We start from the raw sequence: 24,999 nt of genomic DNA on the forward strand, positions 1-24,999 counted from the left end.
ACCTGTCGCAGCAGGGTCACGGCAGAGACGGAATCGCGGACGGCGCCGGCCCTCCGCGGACACACAAACGGCTAAACTTCTGTGAAATACAGATGTTACGGATCCTTATGTGCGGTAGGTGGAAGTCTAAGTTTGTCAGCTCCGATTGCAAAATAAACAGGACAACCACATCTGAAAACTGTAAGATTTTTTTCTTTAATAAAAGATGTTTCGTGGTGTTATATAATCCAAAACACAGGTGAAATAATTAATAAAATAAGTTACATTGTAATAAAAGCATTTGAGATTACCTTTCAACGTTCACTTTTAGTGTGACAGCGCCTTATGAAAATATTGATACATAAAATCATTAAATACACACTTCTTTCATGTATACAATTCCTTCTGCTCTTGTAACGTTCACGGTAATTCACCTCCTATATTTGAATATATTAAAAATGCATTAAAAAAAAAAAAAAAAAAAAAAAACAGGCAACGAGAAACTCGGCACGACAACCTTGACCGAAAACGAGAACGACGACACATCTCGAGAAGCCGCAAGAATAAATAAACGAACAAAACCGAACGCACGGACGGGTCCTTTATCCTTTGTCACAGTTCCAAGATTGACAGCAGACAACACGCGAGACACGAACACACACCCCTTAGTGCATAGACGCGAGCCGGAGCGGTCATTTCGAACACAATCCATCCTGCTGCTCGTTCTCTGCTCGGTGGATTTTTCGTAAGCGGGAAGATAGCGTAGTCCGGGATACCTGGCCGCGCTCGTTGCTATGGAAACGGCCTAGGGCTTGGCTGGACAAGTCACAAGTGAAGGCGCACGACTTGAAGTGGCTGCCCTGGAAGTGGCACAGCCTTCGGTTTTATGAAAGCGCTACGGCGATGCACGTACCTTTGCTTTCTCTTTTGCCGTACAAGTGTAAGCCTGTACCGTTACGAAAGGTGAAAGTACGTTTTTCGTCCCAGATTAACACCTGGGGCAGCGGAGCTAAGAGGATGTCGAATGAACCTGCGTAGCGCACGAGAGCTCAGAGACTGCAGTTTGCACAGTGTTCAAGATTGACGCCAACACTTCCGTATTGCACTTGTTACGCTTTTCCATCTCTTTTCATCCAAAACCTCGGAGTTTCGCAGGAAGGAAACTGAAAACAGCACTGCTCTCCGAACCAAATGAGAAAAACAGCTTGGGAGAATTTTTTTCTTTTTTTTTTTTTGCAAACAGCAACAATTACATAACAAAAAAAAAAAAAAAAAAAAAAAACAGCAGTAACAGATAACATCAACAGTAAGAGCTACTAAATATAAAATGCCATCATAAAATTGATTGTCTCATTACCTGTAAAAAGCATCCACAACATCAAAAGCATAAACATTAAAAAAAAAAAAAAAAACCATGTAAACCTAAGTACAGAGATCAAAGGCTACAAAACACATTCAGGGAATACGTGCTGTACAAGCTTTTAGCAGTCTTAAAAATATATGGATATGTATAAAAAATGTAAAAATATGCAACACATCATGTGCATTCTGAGGTCCTCCTGATAGTGGTAAAGTTAGAACATTAGTCATCCTGGATTTTCACAGAATAAACTTTATTAAATATGTCATCAAGAGCAAACTATCAAAAGGAGTTAAGAGAGCAGTGTCACATGCACCATGTGCCATACAAAAGGGCTCAAGCAACCGCACAGAAGAATCTCTGTAGCGGACCGGTTTAAAAGTGCTCACGGGGGGGTGAGTACAGGAACAGTGTCTGGGGCTCACGAATAAATGTGGCACACAGCTGTGTTCCTGAAAGAGCCAAATAAATTTAGAAAAGATTTAAAAAAAAAAAAAAAGGACAACCCCCCCCCCACCCCCCACCACTTACCCCTCTCACATCGAAACACAAACGCGCACAATCATGCGAACACACCAGGGGTTAGGCGTGCCTCTGGGAACAACCCTGGCCAGGGCTCAGTGCCAGTCCTCGTCATCTGCATCCTCTTCTTCCTCCGAGGACTCCTCGGTGCTATTGTCCCTGCTGCGCTCCCTCGTTCCGTTCTGCCGAGACGCCATCGCCGCCGCCGCCGCCTCCGCCGCCGCCCGCTCCTCGGCCTCTTTCTGCCGCAGCGCGGCCGCCTTCTTCTCCTGCTCCGCGTGGCTCTTCATGTGCGCGCTGCGGCTCTTCACCTTGTAGAACACCCTGAGAATGGACGAATGGACGGCAAAGGTCAGGGGTCACAGTGCGTGCGGGGGGGGGGGAGCAACACCTCTGGCCATTTAACATACATACAACTTTAAAAAAACTGAAATAAATGTCACCGTTTGGCAGACAACCCGATGAAGAGCATCACCCACGGTTCTCCTGTTTTCGAGCCCTGCAGCTCACTGGGATTATTCTGTTATTACGAGGCGTCCGCGGGCTGTCGAATTACTCGGTGCCAAACCGCGGCGTTTCGCATGTGTCTTTACCACGCTGGCGACGACAGGAGTAAAAACGTGGTAGCGGTACCGCCGGAGCGCGACGCCGCTTCTCCGAGTCGAACGTACGGTACGTTTGTTACGTCACGCCGGCCTGAGCGACCACCGTTTCTATAAATAGAGGCTCCCGCTAATCTTATCGTGCAGCTCTCTCTCTTCTACAACTAGTGATCAAGTTTGCCGGCACACGCAAGCAGTTTCAACGCCCGTCCTCTCCCGACCTCGCACATTCTCCCAAGCAGCCGCAAATGATCGGGAACATTTTTCAAAACGTCAGCGTGCCCTTTTCCAGAACACTGATATCAACTCATTTTTAAACACATTAAAAAAAATTACAGCAGCACAGAAACTTCTAAATAGTTGTATACGACTACAAAGTAGCTAAAACGTTCAGCACGGAACCACTATTAAACTTTGTTCAACTGTTGCAACTGTCAGAAAATGAATATCCTTTTACGTAAGTTTTACATTAAATGTGAATAATGAGCATAAAGTTCTACTTGAAACTCTGAAACCCAAAAGAAACCTCAGCACACATAGCTGAAATGTTTCATTTGCCTATTAAGGTTTTTTTTTTTAAGTTTATTCTAATTTAGGTAGATTAAATTTCAAGGACATAGGATACAAAAATTTCACGTTAAAAATTTTATTGGAGTTAACTAAATTCTTACATGAAGACAAATGTTTCATTTTGCTTTTAAAGACGCGCATTGCTTTATCTTCACAAAAAAGTCCCCTCCAATTACTTCGAGGACTTTTTCGTCAGTGATGTCGCACGGTGTCTGGCTTCGGAAAGGCCGAATAACCCCGCGAAACCGGCACAGGTTCAAAGTAAATTTGGCCCTTTTCTGGGCAATGGGCATTGAATTATTTGAAAGAACATAAAAATAGGACTTTTTACCTCTGCTTGACACAGACAGACATATTCCTTGCAACTTGTGCAACGCGTACGGTCAACGCCCCTTTTGTGCCCGACCCGTACGGGCATAAAACTTTTCATCATAAAAATTCTGTTTGATCAGCTATGCTTAGCTTTGACTCACACTTATTGAAAGTTTTGTTCTTAGTGAAAACCCAAAATTCCCACACTAACCTGCCGCACTTCTTGCAGGGAAATTCCCCCTCTGGGGCCGAGTGTCCCCTGCTCGCTGCCGTCGTTCCGTTCCTCTTTCCGCTGTCGCTACGGGGTTTCGCCGGCACCGAAGGAGGGGGCGGGGGCGGCGGTGGCGAGGGCGGCCGGATCCGGGTCCGCTCCTCCTCCCGCGTCTCTTCCCGGCTCCTGAGCACCAACACCGCGCCAGCCTGAGGAACACAGCGCTCCCAGTTGGCACCCGCGGCATCGGTACGCTCCACGTGTGTCTATTTCATCACAGCTGAAGTGCCACCGAACTGGTTTGGTTCGGTTTACAATCGCACTGCGCTGCAACACAAGTCCCGCACTCTCAACCAAGCTATGTAAGCAGTGGGTTGGCCCGGGTCCTGCTCTCCGGTGGGTCTGGGGTTCGAGTCCCGCTCGGGGTGCCTTGCGACGGACTGGCGCCCCGTCCCGGGCGTGTCCCCTCCCCCTCCGGCCTTACGCCCTGCGTTGCCGGGTTAGGCTCCGGATCCCCGCGACCCCGTACGGGACAAGCGGTTTCAGATGCTCTGTGTGCGAGTATCTTTCTCCAAAATAATTTACAATATTAGGTTCTTATTCCAATGTACTTAAAACGATTTACCCGTTTGTACAGACGGGTCATTATTATTGGAGCAATTTAGGAAAGTACCTTGTTTGAGTGTACTACAGCAGGAGGGGTGATCCGAACCCAGGTCCTCCGAGTGCAAGATGACGGGACTAACCATTACACCACCTGCTGCCCCCAAAGAGTCACGTACGATATCACACTTCACTGATTTGACTAAGACAAAAAAAGATACCCCCACCATGGTTCTCTGCTACTTCCAGTAACCCTGGTATCCTATGTGCTTGCGTGCCCTGCCCGCCGGTCTTCCCCCACACCCTCCGACACTCACGCTGTCAGAGGCCCGTAGCAGCTTGCTCACACTGCTGGGGCTGCAGTCCTGCCTCCTGTCACACGAGCCCTCGATGCTCTTGTCTTCACCCTCCTTCCGTGATTCGAGCCGCTGAGAACTCTGCAATGGGCACACAAGACATCACGGCCAACCTTAGTCCTTCACAGCGTCACTTTAATCTAATACAGTCAGTTCTGCTGTTGCGCAACACCTGGATTCCTATAAACACTGATTTATTCCCTTTCTTGTAATAGAAATAAAATTTTATTTATTTAGGGGATACGGTGTTGGGCCAGAGCACATTAAACGCAGCAATCATCACCTACTAAAAACTCACAGCAAACCAAAAATTAAACCAGAAGAGAGCGGAAAAGCATCATCTATTGCAAGTAAATGATAAACAACACGAAAACAGTGAAAGAACATGAGTTTGCGACACTTCGTTCTTCGGTTACATCCAAAGTACTTTATAAGATCCAGCTCCTGTTTAACCGTCACAGCCTTTCTTTTTGCATCGTATTCAAGTCGCGTAATTAAATCGGGCGTTATAGCACATCCGACTGTACAAAGACAGCTGGTTGTCAAGCACACACCTTGACATCCACCTCCACCTCTGCGGCAAAGGCCTGAGGCGACTCTCTGTCTCCGTAGATGAGGGTCCCATTGCGGCCGATCTTTACCTGTTTCTTGTAGGAATAGTAGAACTCCACACACTGCGCCACCGTCTTGGTGCTCACCTGGGAGGAGAGTACATACGCGGATAGAGGTGTCAGCATGTGCGAAAATCCCATTAGAATCCTGGCAGCTATGACACATACGAGGACTGCGCTGCACCCCGTTAACACTCATCTTTACTGCCATCATTTACATGGTTATCGTTATTATTATACCGACACCGCTGTTAAGTTGGTTTGCCATGCTCGATTACAGTTTAAGTCAAGGCTTTCGCAGCCTGATATTTTAACAGAGAAATTCTGCTGAAATATCTTGCAGCCTGAGACCTTTACCACATGTTCCCTCACAAATATTACACACAGAACACACACCATTTTCTGGACCATGAAGAAGTCCTTCTTGTACACAGCGATTCCTTTATTGAAGCCTTTCTTTTCAGCTGATGTCCAACTGTCAGACCCTGGGGGGGGGGGACAGACGCGATGAAGACAATGAGGTCACGTGGCGTGCAAGGATGACGGCGAACGCCAAAACGCACTTCGCAAAAAGGCCGCTTCCCTGCCCGCCCAGGCTGATGACAGCCTCACAATGGAGTCCCTTGTCCTCACCGTTCTGCTCTGAGCTCACAGCAAGGGATTTACCCAGAAGCCACTGCTATCCCCTCCCATCCCCTAGCATGGCTCCAGTTCCTATTCTTTACGTCTGAAAGGGTGACGGCCTACAGCTGGATCGGTCACTCATTTCAAGAAGTGAGCAGAGCGATAAGTTTTAAGTTAACCGGTTCTGAAAAGGAGAGCGAAGAGGCTGGTTCAGAACCTCTACCCACCAGAGTAGTGGTAGTCACCCAACGGGTGCGTCTTGGAGAATATGGGATTCTTCAGCAGCAAAAGTGTCAGGGCTCCCTAAAAACACACGAATGGAAACGTTAAAACAAGTCTCTATTCATCTAACTGCCTCTACAAGCAAATCCATTAACAGCAGTGGATTGGATTTTTGTTCATTTGCCAGAAATCATTACATCTTATTTCAGTTACTTCTGCAAGGCAGTAAGAACTACAACAGCTAAGAAACTTTCATTATGACTAAAAACCCAACACTTGTGCATTTCGCATGACTGCTATGAGTCTGCCGACCCCATGAGGGATTTCAGATTGAAAGAAGCGTGCAAAGTACGTTCAGAGGTGGATGCTGGATACTCAGTAAAGGCCTCTTTCGAGAGCAGTTAAAAGACTTGAGAAGAGTGAGGACAGGACTGCTGTGCTGTATGTAGCAGCCAGTAGCATACAGTAGTAACCACAATTCATTACCGTACTGCAAAAATCTCACCACGACACTCATCTTTGCAAAGCCTGAAAGAAATATTCAGGGAAAAAAAAAAATGTTGACGGATGCATGCTGTACCTTACCAAGGGTAAAACATATTCCAGGACCAAAATGCCAAGCAAAATCACTTGTGACCTTAATAAGTACTTGCCTGGATGATAACTGGCTGCATGATTCATCAAAGATAACGACTGCACTTTGTAACAGTGTGCAGAAGGGGGGGGGGGGCACTGTTGGCTGCGGTTGGTTGCCTTGACAACACTGGGGAGGGAGAGAGCTGCCAATATACCCCAGACAGGGGGGTGGTGGTGGGGGTCGGGGCTTCAGCGAGTGCCCGTCGGCCCTTTAAAATTTATGTTTCTCCGGGGTCTCCATTCAGCTGGCTGAAAAGTGAGGCGCGGCATTGCTGGAGTCCACCGCTGCGTTGAGCCGGAGTCGGCCGCAAGGCCCTCGCAGACATAATTAAGACCGTTGGGCCCGAAGGGGCGCCGAGAAGAAAGGGAGTACAAAACCGCGATAGTCAAAACAGTGAGAAGGGCCACAGATTAAAAACACTGAAAATGAGCCACGTGCAGCTCCTGCGTATGACAAGGTAAAAATGAAAAATATTTGCTCTCCAGCAACATGCAGGGCAAGAGGGGGGCTAGAGCACCGCTGCAGATCTCATCCGATCACACCGAAAAATGGCGAGCTATGGAAGCGAACAAGGCGTCCCGCAGGAGCGCTCCCGGCTCGCCGTCCTTCTCCGAGACCAGCCCGCCAGCCCACGCCGAACATATCCCAGTGTTCCCCACTCACCAGAATGTCCCCTTTGCACTCGTACAGGCAATGCATCGCCAGCTCCTGATTGGTCCCGCCGCCGCACAGGGCGCTGGAGCACGCCAGACGCGTAAGGTCATCCACTGGAGCAAGGGACCGAGGGCAGCGGGAAGGGGGGCAGTGAAGCGCGCAGACAGAGATCGGAGACAGAGGCGATAAGCGTATGAGAGGCCGTGCTTTCAGTCATCACTCATTACTTCTGCTTTAAGATCAATCTCGTACGATACAGGGCCTACGGGCCGCGCGGCAGCTATTAAGAAGCAAAGATTACAGGTTCATGGCAGGGAAGGAGCTGCACCGCTGCAGCACGAGCCAGTGAGTCACGTCACGGGCTAAACGAGCAGCTATAAGGAGAGACGTGGTGGATACCTCTCTCTAGCTGTGCAGATTTAGACTCCGGCTCTGGCAGAGGAGCCCATACGAGTTCCGCCTGGTGCTGGTCCCGCTGGGCCGCCGTAAGGTCCCGCAGATCCGGCACTTCCGCCTGGTACCGAATTCCGACGTTTATCCGACTGCACCGGCGACAGGGTAGCGTGGGCATCGGAGGAGGCAATAAAACAGAAAACTCCCGATTCAGTGTGCAGCCCCCGTAGAGAGAACAGAAGCAGCGTACAGTCACCTCAATGAGCCGAAACAGACCGGAGCAAACCTACCTAAGAAAAGCCGATTGCCTTTTAAAGTCACATTTTTAAACGTGGTGCAGTTACGAATAAAAACGAACACACGGGGAGCTTTTCGGAACATCAGATACACAGGGAAGCACAGAGGAGTGCGTTCGAGCAATGGCGATACGTTAGGGGGCTCAAGAAACCATCGCTGACTTATTATTGACCGATTGACGGGGTTAGAGCCGCTGCCTTCGGATGTGAAGGTCGGAGGTTCGCGTCTCCCGCCGCAGCAGTAGCCTTGAGCAAGGTACCTAATCTAAATTGCTCCAGTAAAAATTACCCAGCTGTATCAACGGGTAAACCATTACAGGCAGCAAAACGCTAAGTTCCTTCGGAGAAAAGTGCCAATTAAATGAATAAACATGAGTGACTGAAAGGCGAACTTCTGTTACTGGACACAGAATGAAACCGTTGGGCAAACACACCGCACGCTCAACGACCAGCTTACGCAGGAAACCGTGAAACTGACGTAGAGCAGAAACTCCCAGGAGAAACACCGGACTTTTGGGTGCGAAGCGATACTAAAAGTATAACCAGCAATGTGACACGGGGCACAGCGACGCAGAAAACGCGCGGCAGGACTTTCTCCAACCGGTGGCCGTACGCAAAGTCTCGGCTCTGAATCACTGATCCAATATTTAACTGGACGTAGCCGGATGTTATCTCAACTCGTGTTTGAGGTGTCAACCAGGCACTAATGAAAACGGATTTTCCGAAAGATGAACGACTCCGCTTCAGAGCCGGTTTTACACCATTATTAGAGAGGCACATTTCTGATGCGAACCACGGATGGATATGCATTTAGTACCATCAAATGAGGTCAGTGCCTTTTTATGCAACGTGCAAACTGCGTGTTGGGCAATTTTGAATCTAAAGGTGCCGTTTCCAAGTAGAGGCAGGTAAAACGTGCCATAAAAGTGCTAAATAACAGCTAATATTATAGAGAAACAGTGTAGTACTCAGGTGCAGAGGCACCGGTTAGCTATTTACTGATCACAGGCACCACGACAGCAACAAGAGTAGAAATGTTAAGAAGTTCTTCATCCTAGACAGAAGGGTGTGTTATTTGTTAGAATCACCCATCCATTGACTACACATCTACCAAAGTCATGGTAGTCCGGAGCCTATCCCAAGAATATACTGTATAGTGTGAGGCAGGGTCCATCCTGGATAGGACACATGCCCATCACTGGGTAATCTCTCACTCTCACACACACACACAGAGAGAGCAATTTAGTGCCACCAATTCACCTGAAACACATGTCTACAGACTGTGGGAGGAAACCCACACATGCACGCTCCATGCAAATTGATTCAAATTAGAACCCGTGTCCAAACCCACAGCCCATGAGCTGGACCCAAAAACTGAACTTGCGACGGGAACAAAGCACAAAAAAAAAGAAGAAGAAAAAAAAAAAAAAAACATTCAAATAAACTCTGTAAAAACAATAATCTGTACTGTTCTAACAGTTATAAATTCAAAACTGTGTATTGAGTCTCTTCAAATCTTGTATCGCTACTCAATCCAGAATCAACCTCAGGAATAACAGATCTGACTTTCGATGAGTAACATTCTTCCTCAAATAAAAATATTTCTATGTAGATCAAGACAAATCCCAGAATACTGTTTGTACACGAGGTTTTTATCAATATGACTAATTCATTTTTTATACGTGAGCGTGGCTATGTTTCATTTTCTCCTGGACTAACGCGATACTCTTAATAATGTGATTTTTTACTGTATTTTCTTAAATCAAAAACTTTAGTGTAAAATGAATAACAACAGTGCAGTTACTCTGGAGAAGTGTAAAACCCGCTCTGTGACTCCCTCCTGTATTCTGGTTTGTTTGCCAGCAAAAAATTTTGTTTATGTTGTCATGACATCTGCCAACATGGTCATATAATACAGAATAAATTCCATTTTATAGCCCTCCATTATTAAATGCCAAACCACTAGAGTAAGTGGACACGCAAAGGGTGGGGAAAACATTCGATGGCAAAAGATGGCTTGAATATGTCTAACATTTTGCTCGTAAATACAGCTCAAATTTCTGGTGTTGTACTTAGAAATCTAGGTCTGCGAAATTATTTAGTTTTTTTTTTAGTCAATAATGACAGATGGAATTGCAGAAGGGCCAGTGTGTTCTCTGCCGCTGTCATTGCTGAGGAAGCGCTTACGGGTGTCGCGGCTCCGTGCTGCTCTAGAGAACAGCACGAGTGTTAAAAAGAGGGAACAAAAGAGTATCGCTTTTTCTTTAAAATTTCGCCGAGGCTTTTCTCTAAAGCGACTTACAGCGACGTGCACACTTATACAGCCGGGTAAGTTTTACGGCAGACCTTCCAGTTGAGTACCTTCTCAAGGGCACCGCCTCAGGAAGCGGGATTCGAACCTGGCTCCTTTGAGCTCCAGGTGGGAGCGCTAACCGGTACCCCCCCCCTCCGCGACCCCACGACGGCGCGCTGGAAGAAAGATACGGCGAAGGAATTCACACTTACGGCTCAATGCTCACTGGGGTTGCTTCATTGACCGCGCTCAGAACTGGGGGCGTTATGTCACAGCTGCCTGAAAAAAAAAAAAAAAAAAAAATACAACGTCAGCTAACGCTTCTGGCACGCGTCTCTGTCTGTACGGAGATGACACGCTAACATCAACAATACGTATGAATCACGTTTGGCAACGAAAGGACACGTAGCAGTGCTCCTCTGCGTTTCAGAGGCCGGCGGAAGGAACGGGGGGGGGGCAGCTGGGCGCGGCACTCACTGGAGCGCAGCAGGCTGCGTGCGGCCGACTTGGGCGTGACCGGCAGCGGCAGCACCTGGCTGGCACCCGCAGCGCCGGAGGATATGAAGGTGGAGAAGTAGAGGCCGGAGCCCTCGCGCACGGGGCTGAGGATGGGTGGGGGCGTGTAGGGGGGCAGGGAGGCCGCGTTGTCGCCCAGGCGCACGGGCGAGCGCAGGTGGCTCTGATAGGGCGTGATGTTCGAGTACACGGGCGGGGTGATGAAGGTGACCGGTTTGGGGGCCGGGATGAAGAGGGGCCCAGGGCGGGGCCGCCCCCTCTTTTTGGCGGACTTCCCGTCCTCCTCTTTTCCTTCCTCCCCACCTCCACTCTGCAGAGGCATAAAGAGCAAACATTAGTGAGATTCCACTCAAGACCTTTTTACTATTATTATTATTATTATTATTATTGTTCTCAGCTGACGCGTCTCTCGTAACAAAGCGCTCGGTTTATACGCTGAGCTCCTTACAACGATTTACCCATTTATGCGGTTGGGTGATTTTTACTGGAGCGATTCAGCAGAAGTACCTTGATTACAGGTACTACAGCAGGAGGTGGAATTCTAACCAGCACACCACCCGGAGGCCCTAGGGTCTGCTGGTCTCAGAAATTAAATTTACATTTATCTGACACTTTTCTCCAAAGCGACTTACAACGCTAAGGTTACAGTTATTTACCCATTTATACAGCTGAGTAATTTTACGGGAGCATTTCAGGGTAAGCACCTTGCTCAAGGGTACTACAGCAGGAGGTGAGGCTCGAACCTGCGACCGTTGGGTCCAAAGGCAGTCGCTCTAACCGCTACGCTACCGGCTTAAAATAACATGAGAAATAAACTATGACCTTAACTTTTCCCTCATACTGATTACCCTGAGTCAGCGTTGTCCTGATGTTGTACACAAAGTGCTTAGGGTAACATCTAGAAATAAGTGATACGTTGTCCAACCGTAAATATTCACCGTCTCCTATAAACTTTGCTGCTGCAACCACTTTAGTGCAGCACAGAGGCTATAAATTGTGTTGGAAAATAGGTATCTAATAAATAATGAAATGATAACACCGAAATAAAGCATTACGATCTCGTGCTGCGTAAATGTTCCCTGCTCTCGCATGCACTAACATAAACAACAGTAATCAATCTAATCTGAGAACAGTGCAGCTCAGAGCCCCCATCTGCAGTTGGATTTTAAGTGCTTAATACAAATCCCCAGAGGCGCCCGATTTGGGGGAGGCAACAACTGGCTTTGGGGGAGGGGGAGCGAGCGGGGTGGCCAAAGGAGGGCCCAACGGTCACAACAGAGGCAAAGAGACGGGGGGAAAAGCCCTCGTTCGGAAAATACACGGATCCGAGGAGGGATCCGCCGCTCGGCCCCCCCCAGCACTGACCTGGCCGGAGCTCTCGGACAGCGAGCTCCGCAGGGAGCGCCGGCGGGTCACGATCACAGTCGGCTTGCGCTCGTTCTGGGCCGAGTCGTGCAGTCCGAGGGCCCGCGGGGCCCAGCCACCTGGCAGCTTAGCCTGATCCTGGTCTGCCGTGAGGTGGTGCGGCTGTCGCACGGGAACCGACACGGGGATCACCAGCGGCAGCATGCTGTCGTCACGCGGGCGCTTGGCATTCGCCCCCTCGCCCTCGACGGCTCCTCCCTGGGGGGCCGCGGGGGCCACGCTGGGGTTCCACGCCTTCTCCGACTCCTGCCGACACAGGGTCGGGAGAGATGACCTACTCGAACGTCCTGCTCTTCGAACCGCCGCACATCACGCAGCGTCCGCCTCTCCTATTTGCGGTCGAGGGCAGCGTGCGCGGGGACGCACGTGACGAGCGGCGACAACAGCGTGCGAGGATAATGCGGTCATCTCCGGAAATAAGCGTCGGTGCGATGCCGCCGCTGGAGAAGCGAAGCATCTGTCAGCGGACACCTGTCCCCCCATCCCCGAAGGCAGCCTGCGCCCGCGTCCCGCTGCGCTCGAACCGTTTGCAAACACAGCGCCCAAAGCGGGTCACTCGCTACTCGCTTACAAGAGGGTCCGCTTTCGCCCGCCACTTTCCTTCACGAACGATTCCTTAAGGATAAGGAAGAGCGCGTGTTCGGATACGGTCTCGTTCGCAAACGCCAAGCGAGGCGTCGCTCGCGTCAAGCCGTTGATGAGCGGCGCTCTCCTGCGAACTCGGTGCAATTTTCGTTGAGCGCAGCACTTTCTGCAAACACAGCGCATCCTCTACGCGGCAAGGCTACTGCAGTTTCCTCTCTTCACTGTTGCGCTGCACCAGAAAACGCGAACGCTGGACCACGTCCAGCTTCAAACGGCGTTATTTTCTCCTCCGGCTTCTACTCGAGATTTACACGCGCCGGAGAACAAAGCCACGGTCACAAAGCGCCGCGCGGGCCCACGGGGCTTCCGAAACTTCCGAAGAAGCGCGCCGCGAAACGACGTCTTGCGGAGCTTTGTCGCCGCAAACCGTAATCGGCTCGATTACGCGGCAAACGCGGTGGCGCTTTGCGCTTAGCTGGACCGCTCCGAGATCTGGCGACTTCCATTTGGGCTCATTCGGATCTCGGAAGCGGAAAAGAACAGCAAGCGCGCGCGGCCCGGCGTATCCCGTCACGGGCTGAGCCTCAGCGCTTGCGTGGCTCGGTCTGTCTGTCCGTCCGCCCTTGGATCCCGTGCAACACAAAGCACAAATTACTGCCCTCCCACCATGCCCACTCTCTCCCACACATGCACGCACGTTCAGTCCTTGCGCAAAGAGGAAGTGTGCCAACTTTCACATCACATCAGTGGGCGTTTCTGCAACGGTTACCAATTCTAGGCCGCATTTCAGAAAGGTACTGGTGGACGTCCAGGCTGAATCTCACGCATCGCATCGTTGCACGGCGCTACCGGTCACCCGTCACCTGGTGCCCGCTCTTCTGCCGCAGTGCCGAAAAACCGTGCTGCACGAGGCGGCACCCGCACGCGCTCTAGCACTTCACCAAAATAGCTCTTCTGGCGGAAAGTAAAACACCAGCAGCTCAACTTGGGAACAAATGCAACCGGGGCCACAAGTCAGTTTGCAGATTATCTTGTTCCAAACTCCAGAGTCGCTGTTACCACTAAGTGACACTTGCCTTGATTTGCACGCAGGGTATATTCTGTAAAAAATTACAGGTGTCGCTATAATGCATACTTTCTAAGAACTTTCGTTTTGATATTTTACTTTCATTCGAGCCGCATTAAACGTATGCCAACCGTTGACCGATTCAACCCATAAACATGTGTTTTGGCTTGTTACGGATCCCCATCATGAGCTGATGTGTCCCACACGCCTATTCCGAGCAGGGTGCATTTCACCGGCACCCACCAACCCATTGGGTAAACACTGTTCCAACTGATAAGGAAAAATGTTTTAGCAAATTAAGGAAATACAGCCATGGGAGTGGACATAAACAGGGAACTGTTAGCATCTTTAACGATTTGTGAGTCGGCCATGCAGCGTATCAGCTTTCTTCATCAACGTCAATCAAACCTTTTTTTTTTTTTTTTTTTTTTTTTAAAAAAATAGTGAGCAATTAACTGGCTAGTAATTGGGAAACAATCGAATCCAGCGGCACTTGCTGGATATCACTTCCATTTTCACACTTCGGACAATTAATATTACATAAACCACAATGCTTACCTTGCTGGCATGTGAAGGTAAGGACTCCATCTCCGACGCTTTCTGAGCCAGCGTCTCGAGGTTGACCTCATGGGACACCCTCCTCTTCCTGCGCGTGCTCTGAATCACTCCCGTGGGTGCAGCCGGAACAGCCTGGTCCGTGTGCACCCCTCCTCTTTCTGGACTTCCCTTCCGAGGCTCCGGGTGGCTCACCAGCACAAGAAAGGGGTTGTCACCTGCCGGAGGGACACCCTCCTCGGAGGGGTGTCGAGATCTCTGCGAGGCAGGCTGAGGGACGTGTGAGGGCTGCGGCGGGCTTGAGGGACGATGCGCGTTCTCATGGGCGTCTGGATCTAGGGTCTCGGCAGGAAATTGAATTTGAGGCCCCTCTGGTTTTGTGCTGGACTCCAGAGGCTGAGATGGATGCTGCTGCAGATGAAGGTTCACATGCATACTTGGCAGAGTGGTGTGGGACAAGTAATCCAGAAACTGCTCATTTTCCTGTTGCCCTTGCTGCTGCTGCAGCTTTGGCTGCATTTCCTGTTGCGGATGTTTCTGTTCTTGATGTTGCTGGAACTCCTGATGCTGCTGTGTCTGTTGCTGCTGTTCTTGTTGCCGAAACTGGTTTGCCGGTTTCGGCTGTCCACCATAATTCAGGTTGGGCAAGGTTCTGTTGCACTGAAACACTTGGTAATAGCCGGGAGGAAGGTGCTGCTTGGGCTGTCCAAATGCCACCTGGAAGGGCTGCAGGACAGAGCTGCCTGTGGCATGAGAGGTGGCGAGGGGCTGGCTAGACATCCCCGGGGCAGGGCCCTGGGGTAACAGCTGCAACTGGCCACGCTGGCCATGGTGCACAGAAGCCACAGCCTGCTGCTGTGCCTCCCAGTCCGTACCTCGGGCATCAGCCACGTCTCTGTAAGCGTCTGGAGGGTCGGGCAGCTGCTTCTCTGCAGCCGTCCTGGATGGCTGCAGCAGAGGCCCTTCGTGCAACGGCTTGAGGAAGGCAGCCTGCATCCTCGAGTCATTCACACTGACGCCGCCCAGGTAGGGCGCAAAGTTCTGGCCCCAGGAAGTGATGGGGATGCCCTGAGACCAGGAGGCCTGTCTTGATGAGTCCTGTTGAGCCCACTTCATGGGAACAGTCTGCTGGTAATGGCCCCTGCTCTGCTCGCCCTTCTCAGGACTGAATATGACAGAGTTGAGGTACATGTGAGGCGCCTCTGAGCTCGAAGCCTGACTCATAGCCTCGTTGTGTCCAGGCTCCAAGGAAGACGATCCCAAGCCAAAGAAAGGCCCCTCAACATGCTGCATAGGCTCCTTTGTGACCACATCCTGGTCATTGAAGAAGGTGATGCGCTTTCCTGCCCTCTTGGTGTTACCCTTTTGCTGAGGCGGCAGGCTCATGGCTAGATCATCAATCAGCGATGGCTGCAGGGGGAAGGGGGGAAGGGGAGGGAGGACTGCTTTAAATCCCCAGACAAAGAGCTACCAGAGACAAGCCCAAGAGTTAGAGTGTTTATTTTGCCCTATGGCTGTTGGTGACTGTTCAGCAGCATTGAGAAAAGAGAGCTACCACACAACTCCACAAGGGAGCGGGGCAAGGAGTCGGGGATTATAACCCCTTCTCCAGCCGTTACTCCAAGGCGGCGGCGGAGCTGGATTGAGACGTCTGGTAGTCGCCTTGCGCCCCTCATTCATGGGCGGCACCCTGAAAGAAAGAGGCCAGGCATGAAAGGGTCAGTGTGAGGGCTATACTTCGGGCACAGCGGGAGACCTATTGTCCACCCCGTGTGTGTAAACTGCTACAAGCCATTAGTGAATAGACGAGCACTGAGAGGAAGAAAGAGGGATTTAAGGGCATGCAATGTCATTAGCACCCGACGCAGCGGGCTCTCATCTGCAATCAGCTCCACGGTGCACCACAGAAGGTCTTTTCCACGCAATATTAGAGATGATAATCTAGTGATTTTTTTAATGTACGCTGAAACGATAACCATCTTTCCGGAGCAGCTGTCCATGCTACAGCACCACTAGCAAGGCTATTCAACCTTTTTGTTTTTTTTAACCGTTTTACTCAAAACACCTCACCGTTCACAGGATTCACATCCGAGAGTCAAGTAAGCAATGCACGGCTTTGAAGGTCAACTGCTATCATTTCCGGGGACGAATTTTCTAAATGTATCTTAGCTAAACAGTACAGTGTGTAATATATAATCACCAAAACCGATTTTCATTTACATTTTGTTGAGCGGAACAGCAGCGGCACACTGTAACCCTTATAGGAAGGGCTACTCGACAAACTAATCGTAAACCCTAATTCAAATAACATGTCAAAGGCTGTAGGTAGAATTATTTTTTTCACGTGCAAACAGCATAATTATTAAGAAGCCATGCTGCTGCACATTTAAACAAAGCACTTTTAGTAACCGCCTCCTTAAGTGAAAGAAAAAGAAAAACAACAGAAGCAACTTCGGTAGGAATATCTGTTAAAGAAGCAGATGTATGCAATTGTTACCATGCACATTTTCCACTGGAAACAGCTGCTTCAACGGAACTGTTCCACCTAAAAATGGTTCAAGGAGGAGGACTGTAAGTTCTAGTCAAATTTACCAAGGTAGAGTCAACCGTAACCAAGTTGTTGAAAAATTACATAAAGATCCAAAGATCTTCATATGCTGAGCCCGTGAGAATTCACAAGGAGGATCTTTTATTGTCTCCTACAATATACACGTAACGTTAGCAGCGATAAATAATATTAAATTAAGAAAAATTGAATTGAGTTGACCTAAGAAGTTCCGTTGCCCAGCTGAGTATCAAACTAGATATCCCTTTGAAAATGATCAATAGGTTTTGTGTGGCGGCGCACCTAAATGTAGCAAGCTTCACATTTTGTATGAAAAAGCAAAGTGGACAAAATCAACACAATGACACAGACAACAAAAATCAATTTCTTAATGAAACAGCTAATCAGAAAATTATAAATGCAACCAAGAATACTAGGCAGCATAAGCACCCGGTAATTTGATGACACTGCAATTCTTGGCCGGGACAGGCATTCCTTTTAGCTATGGTCGCACCCCACTCCAAGCTGGCTAGTTTGAAAAAGAAAAAGCTCTTCTGATCCACCACAACATCAGTTCATATTGCACACATTTACAAAAATGGTTTTGGTACAGGGGCGCGGCGGCGTAGCGGGCTGGACCGAGTCCTGCTCTCTAGTGGGTCTAGGGTTCGAATCCTGCTTGGGGTGCCTTGTGATGGACTGGCGTCCCGTCCTGGGTGTGTCCCCTCCCCTCCTGCCTCGCGCCCTGTGTTGCCGGGTTAGGCTCCAGCTCCCCGCGACCCCATATGGGGACAAGCGGTTCAGACGATGTGGGTTTTGGTAGTCTTTGTCCAAATAAAGCATATTTAACTTTTTGGAAATTCAAAATGAATTTTAAAAAAAAAACTGCTGAGTTCTATTCCCTACACCGTTCTGCTGTTAATGAAAGTATTTACGAGTAAAAATAAGACTACATACAACTTTACAATCTTACACTAGTGGCATTATAGATTCTGACCTTACTTGGGGAGTTCCGTGTTTATCCTTGTCAGGCATAACAGGATGTTAAGAGCAGCATTTTCTGTATTTTCAAATAAACTCACTGTTGTAAGTCTTGCTCCAATTTACACCCCATAACAGTTTTATACACACCAAGAGAGATGCTGGAACATCTCCATGGCAACCACACATCACTTTGGATGGCATTTTCCTCTGCACTGTGCCATTCTTTGTTCATAATCACAGCAATTGTTGCAATGATCCACAGGCGAAGGAGATGCCAACTGTCAGTGTGCAGCATGCAACACTGTTTAAAAAATCTTTACCTCATTAACCTAATAATACTAACCGGCAACACTTTTGCACGTTGCATTGCACCTCTGTTGCATAATGTATGGGCATGGCCAAGACTGAGAGCTGCCATTTAATGAGCTCTGAACCCCCCAAGCCCAAAAGTAACAAAACATTCTTTATAACGGAGTCACTGTAAAACCGATCAAAACTGACTTAATCTTTCCCAGCATTGCTAGATATTCCGCAGTTGAAGTATCAGAACAACGTTTTGCGTCAAGCAGAACACCAGTGTCACAAGTTCTGCATGGATGCAATACGCCATAATTAAAGTGGCATTTCTAACGTGCACGCTCATTTCGTCTCCATGTTACAGTGCTAAGGAAATTAGGTCACTTTGATTTGAGATGAAGAAAGAAAAAAAAAAAAAACACTCCTTCGCAGAGGAATAAGAAGCCCAGTGTGACATTTGGACAATTATGACACCTGCAGACACTCCAGCCTCACACTGACACAGAGGAGGGATGTACAGCGTGAGGGTGAGCAAAAGTGAGAGTGCTCTGTGATTTCCACATCTACACGTCTGACACACTTCCTGATACGAGTCATTATTGTAAAATCACTAAGGGATTCGGCAACTGTTCTACCGACAAAAACAACAGACTTCTTGCACCTTGGCCTCGCATTTGAGCAGGTCTTACATTATACCTGCAAGCACAGTAGAGACACCTGATCCAAACAAGGGCACAGCTAGGGTGGCCTGCCGTTTACGAACACGTTATTTGTTTGAAAATCTTCTACTGATCCTAATACCAGGAGACAGCTGGTGGCATACTGGTTAGAGCTACTGCCATTGGCGCTAAAGGTTGCGGGTTCCATCTCCAGCTAGTACCCTTGAGCAAGGTACTTACCCTACACTGCTCCAGTAAAATTACTCAGCTGTATAAATGTGTTAACACTGTAGGTCACTTTGGAGAAAAGCATCAGCTAAATGAATAAATGTAATACGGCTTAATAAATGACAGCAGGGCACCACTCATCGTGTAGCAGGAAGCTTATTTAAAAATAAAAAATAAAAAAAAGGCACAGAAGACCCGCAACACAACAAAATATATACCAAAATTAAAAGGACGCAAAACACTTCTGTAACTTCAGCTGTGGTAAAGAGTCTTTTGCTGAGCAACTTGAGACGGGTCAAAAGCTGAACCATTTCAACTGGACACCGTGTGTATTTTACACATTTATGTACCACATTTTTTTGCTTTCAGTCTCTTGATCTTCGTGGGGGGCATGAACAATTGTCACTGTGAGTGACACGGATTTCATCGCTCCTGTCTCGCGGCCAAGGCCATCTAAGGAAGAGGTGCTGCTGAAGTGCGAGGAGCCGAGCGGAGCCCAGCAGAGCCAGCTGAGCACTGGAGGAATTTTTGAAGGGTGGAAGGACACGTCTTTGTACTTGTCCATGTCATCCTGGGGGGGGGTCAGCGAGGATCACGCGCGCAAACCCATCACACAAGTTCTCCGCGAAACGCCGCCACCCGAACGACAGGGGAGGCAGCGCGCCGCTACATTGTTGCAACACTAACACTGCGGACGCATTCCAGCGAAGTGCCACGGGATCATCTCCGTTTCCGTACATCACTGACTGTCCGCAGAAAGTACGCCCTCCCCCGCGAGTCCAAGTGCGAAGCGACGCCGGGGACCCGCGTACCCTCTCCTCCACCGAGGACCCGATCGCTCCTCACTGACACTGACATCATCATCATCATCCCCACTTATCGATCACATCGACAGATCAGCAGCACGAAAACAGAGAGAGAGGGAGAGGCGAGACGCGGCGACACGACAGGCCCCCACCCCACCGGGGCCCACCGCCGCCCCCCTCCTGCGCTGTTTACCGCGACTCCTTTGTTGCACGAGACGGATTACGGGAACACCGACCGATCGCTGGCGCGGGGCAGCGCGGACACGATCCGCGAGAGATGCGGCACCTGCACAACCAGGCAGGGCGCATGTGTCCGAAAGATGGCTCTACGTCACATGATATTTACCCTGGTGCAGCGTGGTTGCGAAGCAGGGGGAAAAAAAAAAAGGGCGCAAGATGGTGCACTGAAAGCAAAAACTAAGGCAGCGTCTGCGCGTGCTGAAATATGAAACCCGGCAGCAGCTCAGGCGATGACTAAAAGCATATGGAGATGATAAACTTTGCATAATAAGGCCGTGATCATGTCCTCCCGCTTTAAGCAGCAGGCGCGTCGACACCACCGTCCACGGTCCGCAGAGGATCGACCTGCTCCTGCTGTACTCACCGTCCGCTGCTGCTTCGCCGCCCGCCGCAGCCTCGCGCCACAAGGACGTGGGGTCCCACGCTCCCTAGACGTGAACACGGATGACTGCGCGCATCTCCAGGGGGGGGGGGGGCTGAGTCACGCTGATCTGACCTCACACCATCACCTCTCTGCTCCACCGCTGCGTCCACTCGACCGCAGAGACTCCAGCAGTTACGCACAGTGACACGAGACAGTTCAATTACAGCGCCGCGTGCGCAGATCCACGCCGCGCTGCGCCGTTCTCCACGCACGAGCTGTTTTTTTTTTTTTTTTTTTCTCTGAAGAGGTCTTGTGATCCTCCCCGGCCGCTTCGCCACACCCACTTCCACGTCCATATAAGGCACTTCCCGCCCATGTGGAGTGCTGTGAATCACCATCGGCCCTCGCACTGTAACCCCTACAGCACCCCAGCAAGGAAATCCCCCCCCCCGAAAGACTCCCCCCCCAGGAACTCGGCAGAACCTGTGAAATGCTGCAGGTGACCGAGCAGAACAGAAAAAAACGAACGATGGAAGGGTTCCTCTAAAAAAGCTATCAAAATGTATGAGAGCTCAAAGTGATCAAAGAAACCACTGGGCTTTTTGAACTCAGGCCACATAAACTTGATATTTTGTGCATCAGCAAAGTATGAAGCTCATGCTATGATTTTTTTTTTTTAAATCGCTTCTGCTCCCTAGATGTTAACTGTGAATTCAACAGACTGTAAAGTTCACAGATCTCCTACTCATCATGCGTTCGACCAACAACTGCAAAACAAAACTGAAGGCTGAAAAACTGTCCCCAGCACCTAATGTGTGACTAAATTTACATTTATTCATGTAGCAGACGCTCTTCTCCAAAAGCAGCGTAGGTCTCAGAAAATACAACTTGTTCATTACATCAGGAGAAAGACACAGCTGCAGACATGCGATTCCTAAGTACAGTTAGTTACTTTCACCATATGCACCCATGTAGCTGCATAAAACTTTACCAGAATATCAATGATTCATAATCACCTTCCTAGTAGTTTTTTCTTTTTTTTTTAGTTTTTTCACTAAATTATAGGCCAGACCCTGGAGATGCCAGTTAATTCTCTTGTTCGTCTGACTAACTTTAAAATTTGACCTTAGCCCCTTTTGTAAAATTTTTGACTTACTATGCCGAAACAGCCCATTAAAACTCAACACCATCAGCTTTTCAACAGACGTGCCGTAGGACAACTAGCACTGAAATATAATACATTTCCTCACCTGCTACTCATCAGAACAGCGTGATGAATTCAAAAACGTTTCACTGTGTAACACATGCAGTTCATGTTATGACAGCAGATGCAACATTAATTCAAATGCAATACATAAACTGAAGTGCGAACACCGACATATTTCATTGCATCATTATGGAACAAACATTCATAAGCTAAGTAGCAAAAGCAAGGGAAAGTTACTCGCTCTTGAGTGTGGTTGTTGTGGTTTGCTAACTTGTCCTACTGCCCACTCCCTGTAAAAATATCACAGCCTTTTCACTCACTGTTCAGCCTCCTTCACACTGAATGGTTCATTTTTATTTGCAAATAAAGGCACTTCATCAATTATTGGCACTTAAGAGGCACAATGCAGAAGGGATACTTCTGACTGTGGAGAATTATTTTCAGTAAATTTACAGTATTTTCACCATGTTTGTCTGATATTTCAATTACTAAATTTACATGTATTCGTCTAGCTGATACTTTTCTCCAAAGAGACTTACAATGTTAATCTACTGAGAATTACTTACTCATTTGTACAGCTAGATTTTTTTTTTTTTTCTAACTGGAACAATTTAGGATAAGTACCTTTTTCAAGGACACTAGAGGCAGAGGTGAGATTCAAACCTGTGACCTTTGGGGACAAAGGTAGCAGCTCTAACCACTATACTACAAGCTATCTCCTAAATTCTTAAATAATACTAAATATTTGTTTTATTATTACAAGTCTGACAAAAAATACTGACAAATTGTCACCAAATTTAAAAATGTCCTTAATCACATGTACCAATAACAGTATGATTATTATTACCATGGTGATTATATTTCAAAAAGGCAGCTGTTCCTTTTGGCAAATATCCACATGCTTTCGCCATAACAGATTTAAAAGCCATAAGGATGAAGTGATTGCAACGAGTTATCAGTTTTATGGTTGACTACAGACTGCAATTTAAAACATAAAACATGGTTTCAATGGACAATAAATATACCTCCAGTAATGCAAAATAGGAGTGATTACTCAGGTATAATGTTTTTCACTTAAGAGTGATTCATTGGCAATGCTGACATTTAGCACCCATCTGTGGAAGGACACACCACACCCAGAACACTATCCCAGAATCCGGGGGTGTAGCAGCTTGTCAGGGATTCAGGGGCCAAAACAGATTTTAAAAAGTACTCAGATGAGTTATGCACCAATACTGGGGGATACAACAGAGTTCCTTGAAGACCAATAAGACTACGCCAGGATGGATTCAAGTGAGGTATTAAATGCATAAATCCACTTAAACTATGGGACTGAGTCATCGGACTAAAACAGACACGTGGAATTTACCTACTGCACTGAGATGATGCAAGTGCTCACTATGAGTCGACCTGGACTCACCAGCATCCCCCCCCCAGTGAGACGACTGGCTCCAGCTTCAAAAAGGTAATAAGGTCGGTGTTTCTGGTCGCTTTTTTCAAATGAAAATTCAACGGATCTAAAATGATAAAAACAACGCTTTCTTTGGAAAGCTCCACTCCACGCAAAGAAATAATGGTCTGTTAGTATCAAGGTGTGCATTTTCACTCAAGACCCCCACACTTGACATGATGTTACTGTGTTTAAGCGTTAAACTCCAGTAGGTGTTCACACAAGTGTTTAGAGTGCCGGGCACTGGTGTGGACACAGCTGGAGTCTGGACCTCCGGTCAGTGAGAGAGGGTTGCTGTTGCCCTATCTTGCACAGAACTACACATTCTTCAGTAGTAGCAGCTCCATACAATCTCCAGGGCTGTCTGCAAATGATTCAGTTGAAGACACACTCCTTAATGTTTATACACACACACACACACACACACACACACATTGTCTGAACCGCTTGTCCCATACGCGGTCACAGTGAGCCGGAGCCTAACCCGGCAACACAGGGCGTAAGGCCGGAGGGGGAGGGGACACACCCAGGACGGGACGCCAGTCCATCGCAAGGCACCCCAAGCGGGACTTGAACCCCTGACCCACCGGAGAGCAGGACCTGGTTCAACCCACTGCTCCACCACGCCCCCCTATATATATATGTATATACTGTATATCAAAATAAAAATTACGAATGTGATTAGGAATCGTTGATAAAAGTTTTATGCAGCTACTCGTGTGATGAACGCTGGTTCGTATGGCGGAAAGTAACAAACTAACTGTGCTTTAGGATCACGCGTCTGCATCTAAGTCTCCTTCTGCTAATGTAATGCACACATTGTTGCATTTTCTAGAGATGTACGTCGCTTTGGAGAAAAGCCCCTGTTAAATGAATACACGCAAACGTAAATGTATTGACGTCCCTGTGGCTGCAGTAGTGCGCGCGCGCGCACGCGAACCCACGCGACGTTCCTGCCGCCGCGTGAAGCGCCGTCATTACTGTGTGCGTACGGACTTTCAGACTTCAAAAGACTTTCTCGTGAGTCGCACAAATCGTCCAGTTACTTTTCCGTGTCACTTTCTACGCCTCACTAGCCGCTCCTTCCCAGCGGTGCAAACGCTGAAGAGCAAACACACAACTGCTGACTTTAATTCTTTTAAGATGACAAGTCGGTCACGTGGGCCACGATGAACGTTTCATAAAGTCACTGGAGTGACCAGATCGTGTCGCCCACAGTGATGCTAGTGGCAGTTAAATGCTCATAATGAAGACAGGCGTTGCTTAGTGTAGCACAGTGTTTTGGGCAATTTATAATCCAAGACTAAGAGGCCGTTAAGTGAGGACGGCAACTGGCAGCTACCGAAAATCGAAATCGGGCGAATATTTTAATTACATACACTCTGCAGTAGTAAGAGTCGTTTCCAATTTTCGAAGCGTGTCAGCAGCCAGAGGCATCACACAAGTAAATAAAGGCCAGACTTATGAACACTTTTAAAGCTGAAGAAGAGACGATGTTACTCACCAGGCATCACAATTTTGCTACGGAACCTCAAACAGTCGATGCAGCATCGGAGTAAAAAGTGCTGAAATTACGCCGGTTTCCTTAGTGAGTGATGTAAAAAATTCCGCTCCTGCCGGGTCTCCCACACAGAGGCTGGATCAGAACCTATTGCACAGCGAAACGATTTTAAATTAAAGAAATAAATAAATACATAAATAAACGTAAAGCGGAATGCTGCGTCGCGACGTTTGCGGAACCAGCAGGACCCGCGATGAAGAGCCAGTGTGGAAGACCGTGCGTGACCCCCCAGCGCGACCGGCATCGTCGCGCTCCACAAAACAAAC

General features: G+C 48.4%; 1 protein-coding gene across 5 annotated transcripts; it reads right to left on the minus strand.

Annotated features, from left to right (window-relative positions):
* Positions 1-1,439: 1,439 nt before the first annotated feature.
* Positions 1,440-24,717, minus strand: mideasb (mitotic deacetylase associated SANT domain protein b). 5 transcript variants are annotated; one of them, XM_029258330.1, is made up of 13 exons: positions 24,677-24,717; positions 14,396-16,082; positions 12,127-12,432; positions 10,723-11,071; positions 10,458-10,524; positions 7,663-7,805; positions 7,273-7,376; positions 5,978-6,053; positions 5,523-5,611; positions 5,157-5,213; positions 4,477-4,596; positions 3,557-3,765; positions 1,440-2,185 (listed from the first exon to the last, which is right to left on the minus strand). In XM_029258330.1, the coding sequence occupies exons 2-13, from the start codon at positions 15,776-15,778 to the stop codon at positions 1,957-1,959; spliced, it is 3,132 nt and encodes a 1,043-aa protein (XP_029114163.1). In that variant the 5' UTR covers positions 15,779-16,082; positions 24,677-24,717; the 3' UTR covers positions 1,440-1,956. The 5 variants fall into 5 exon arrangements, with proteins under 5 accessions (XP_029114163.1, XP_029114160.1, XP_029114161.1 ...); XM_029258327.1 differs by having other exon boundaries at positions 5,070-5,213; XM_029258328.1 differs by lacking the exon at positions 24,677-24,717 and adding an exon at positions 20,516-20,912 and having other exon boundaries at positions 5,070-5,213.
* Between the last annotated feature and the right edge of the window lie 282 nt (positions 24,718-24,999).

This window comes from Scleropages formosus, chromosome 15 (genome assembly GCF_900964775.1).
Source record: "Scleropages formosus chromosome 15, fSclFor1.1, whole genome shotgun sequence".
NCBI lineage: Eukaryota > Metazoa > Chordata > Actinopteri > Osteoglossiformes > Osteoglossidae > Scleropages > Scleropages formosus.

Excerpts from the sequence above, each read along its gene's own strand:
- mideasb (XM_029258327.1), bottom strand. The coding sequence starts at position 15,778 with ATGAGCCTGCCGCCTCAGCAAAAGGGTAACACCAAGAGGGCAGGAAAG. Across the intron at positions 10,525-10,722 it reads ACGCAGCCTGCTGCGCTCCA|GCAGCTGTGACATAACGCCC; the intron begins GTGAGTGCCGCG and ends TTTTTTTTTCAG. Across the intron at positions 7,806-10,457 it reads ACCCCAGTGAGCATTGAGCC|TCGGATAAACGTCGGAATTC; the intron begins GTAAGTGTGAAT and ends TCGCCGGTGCAG.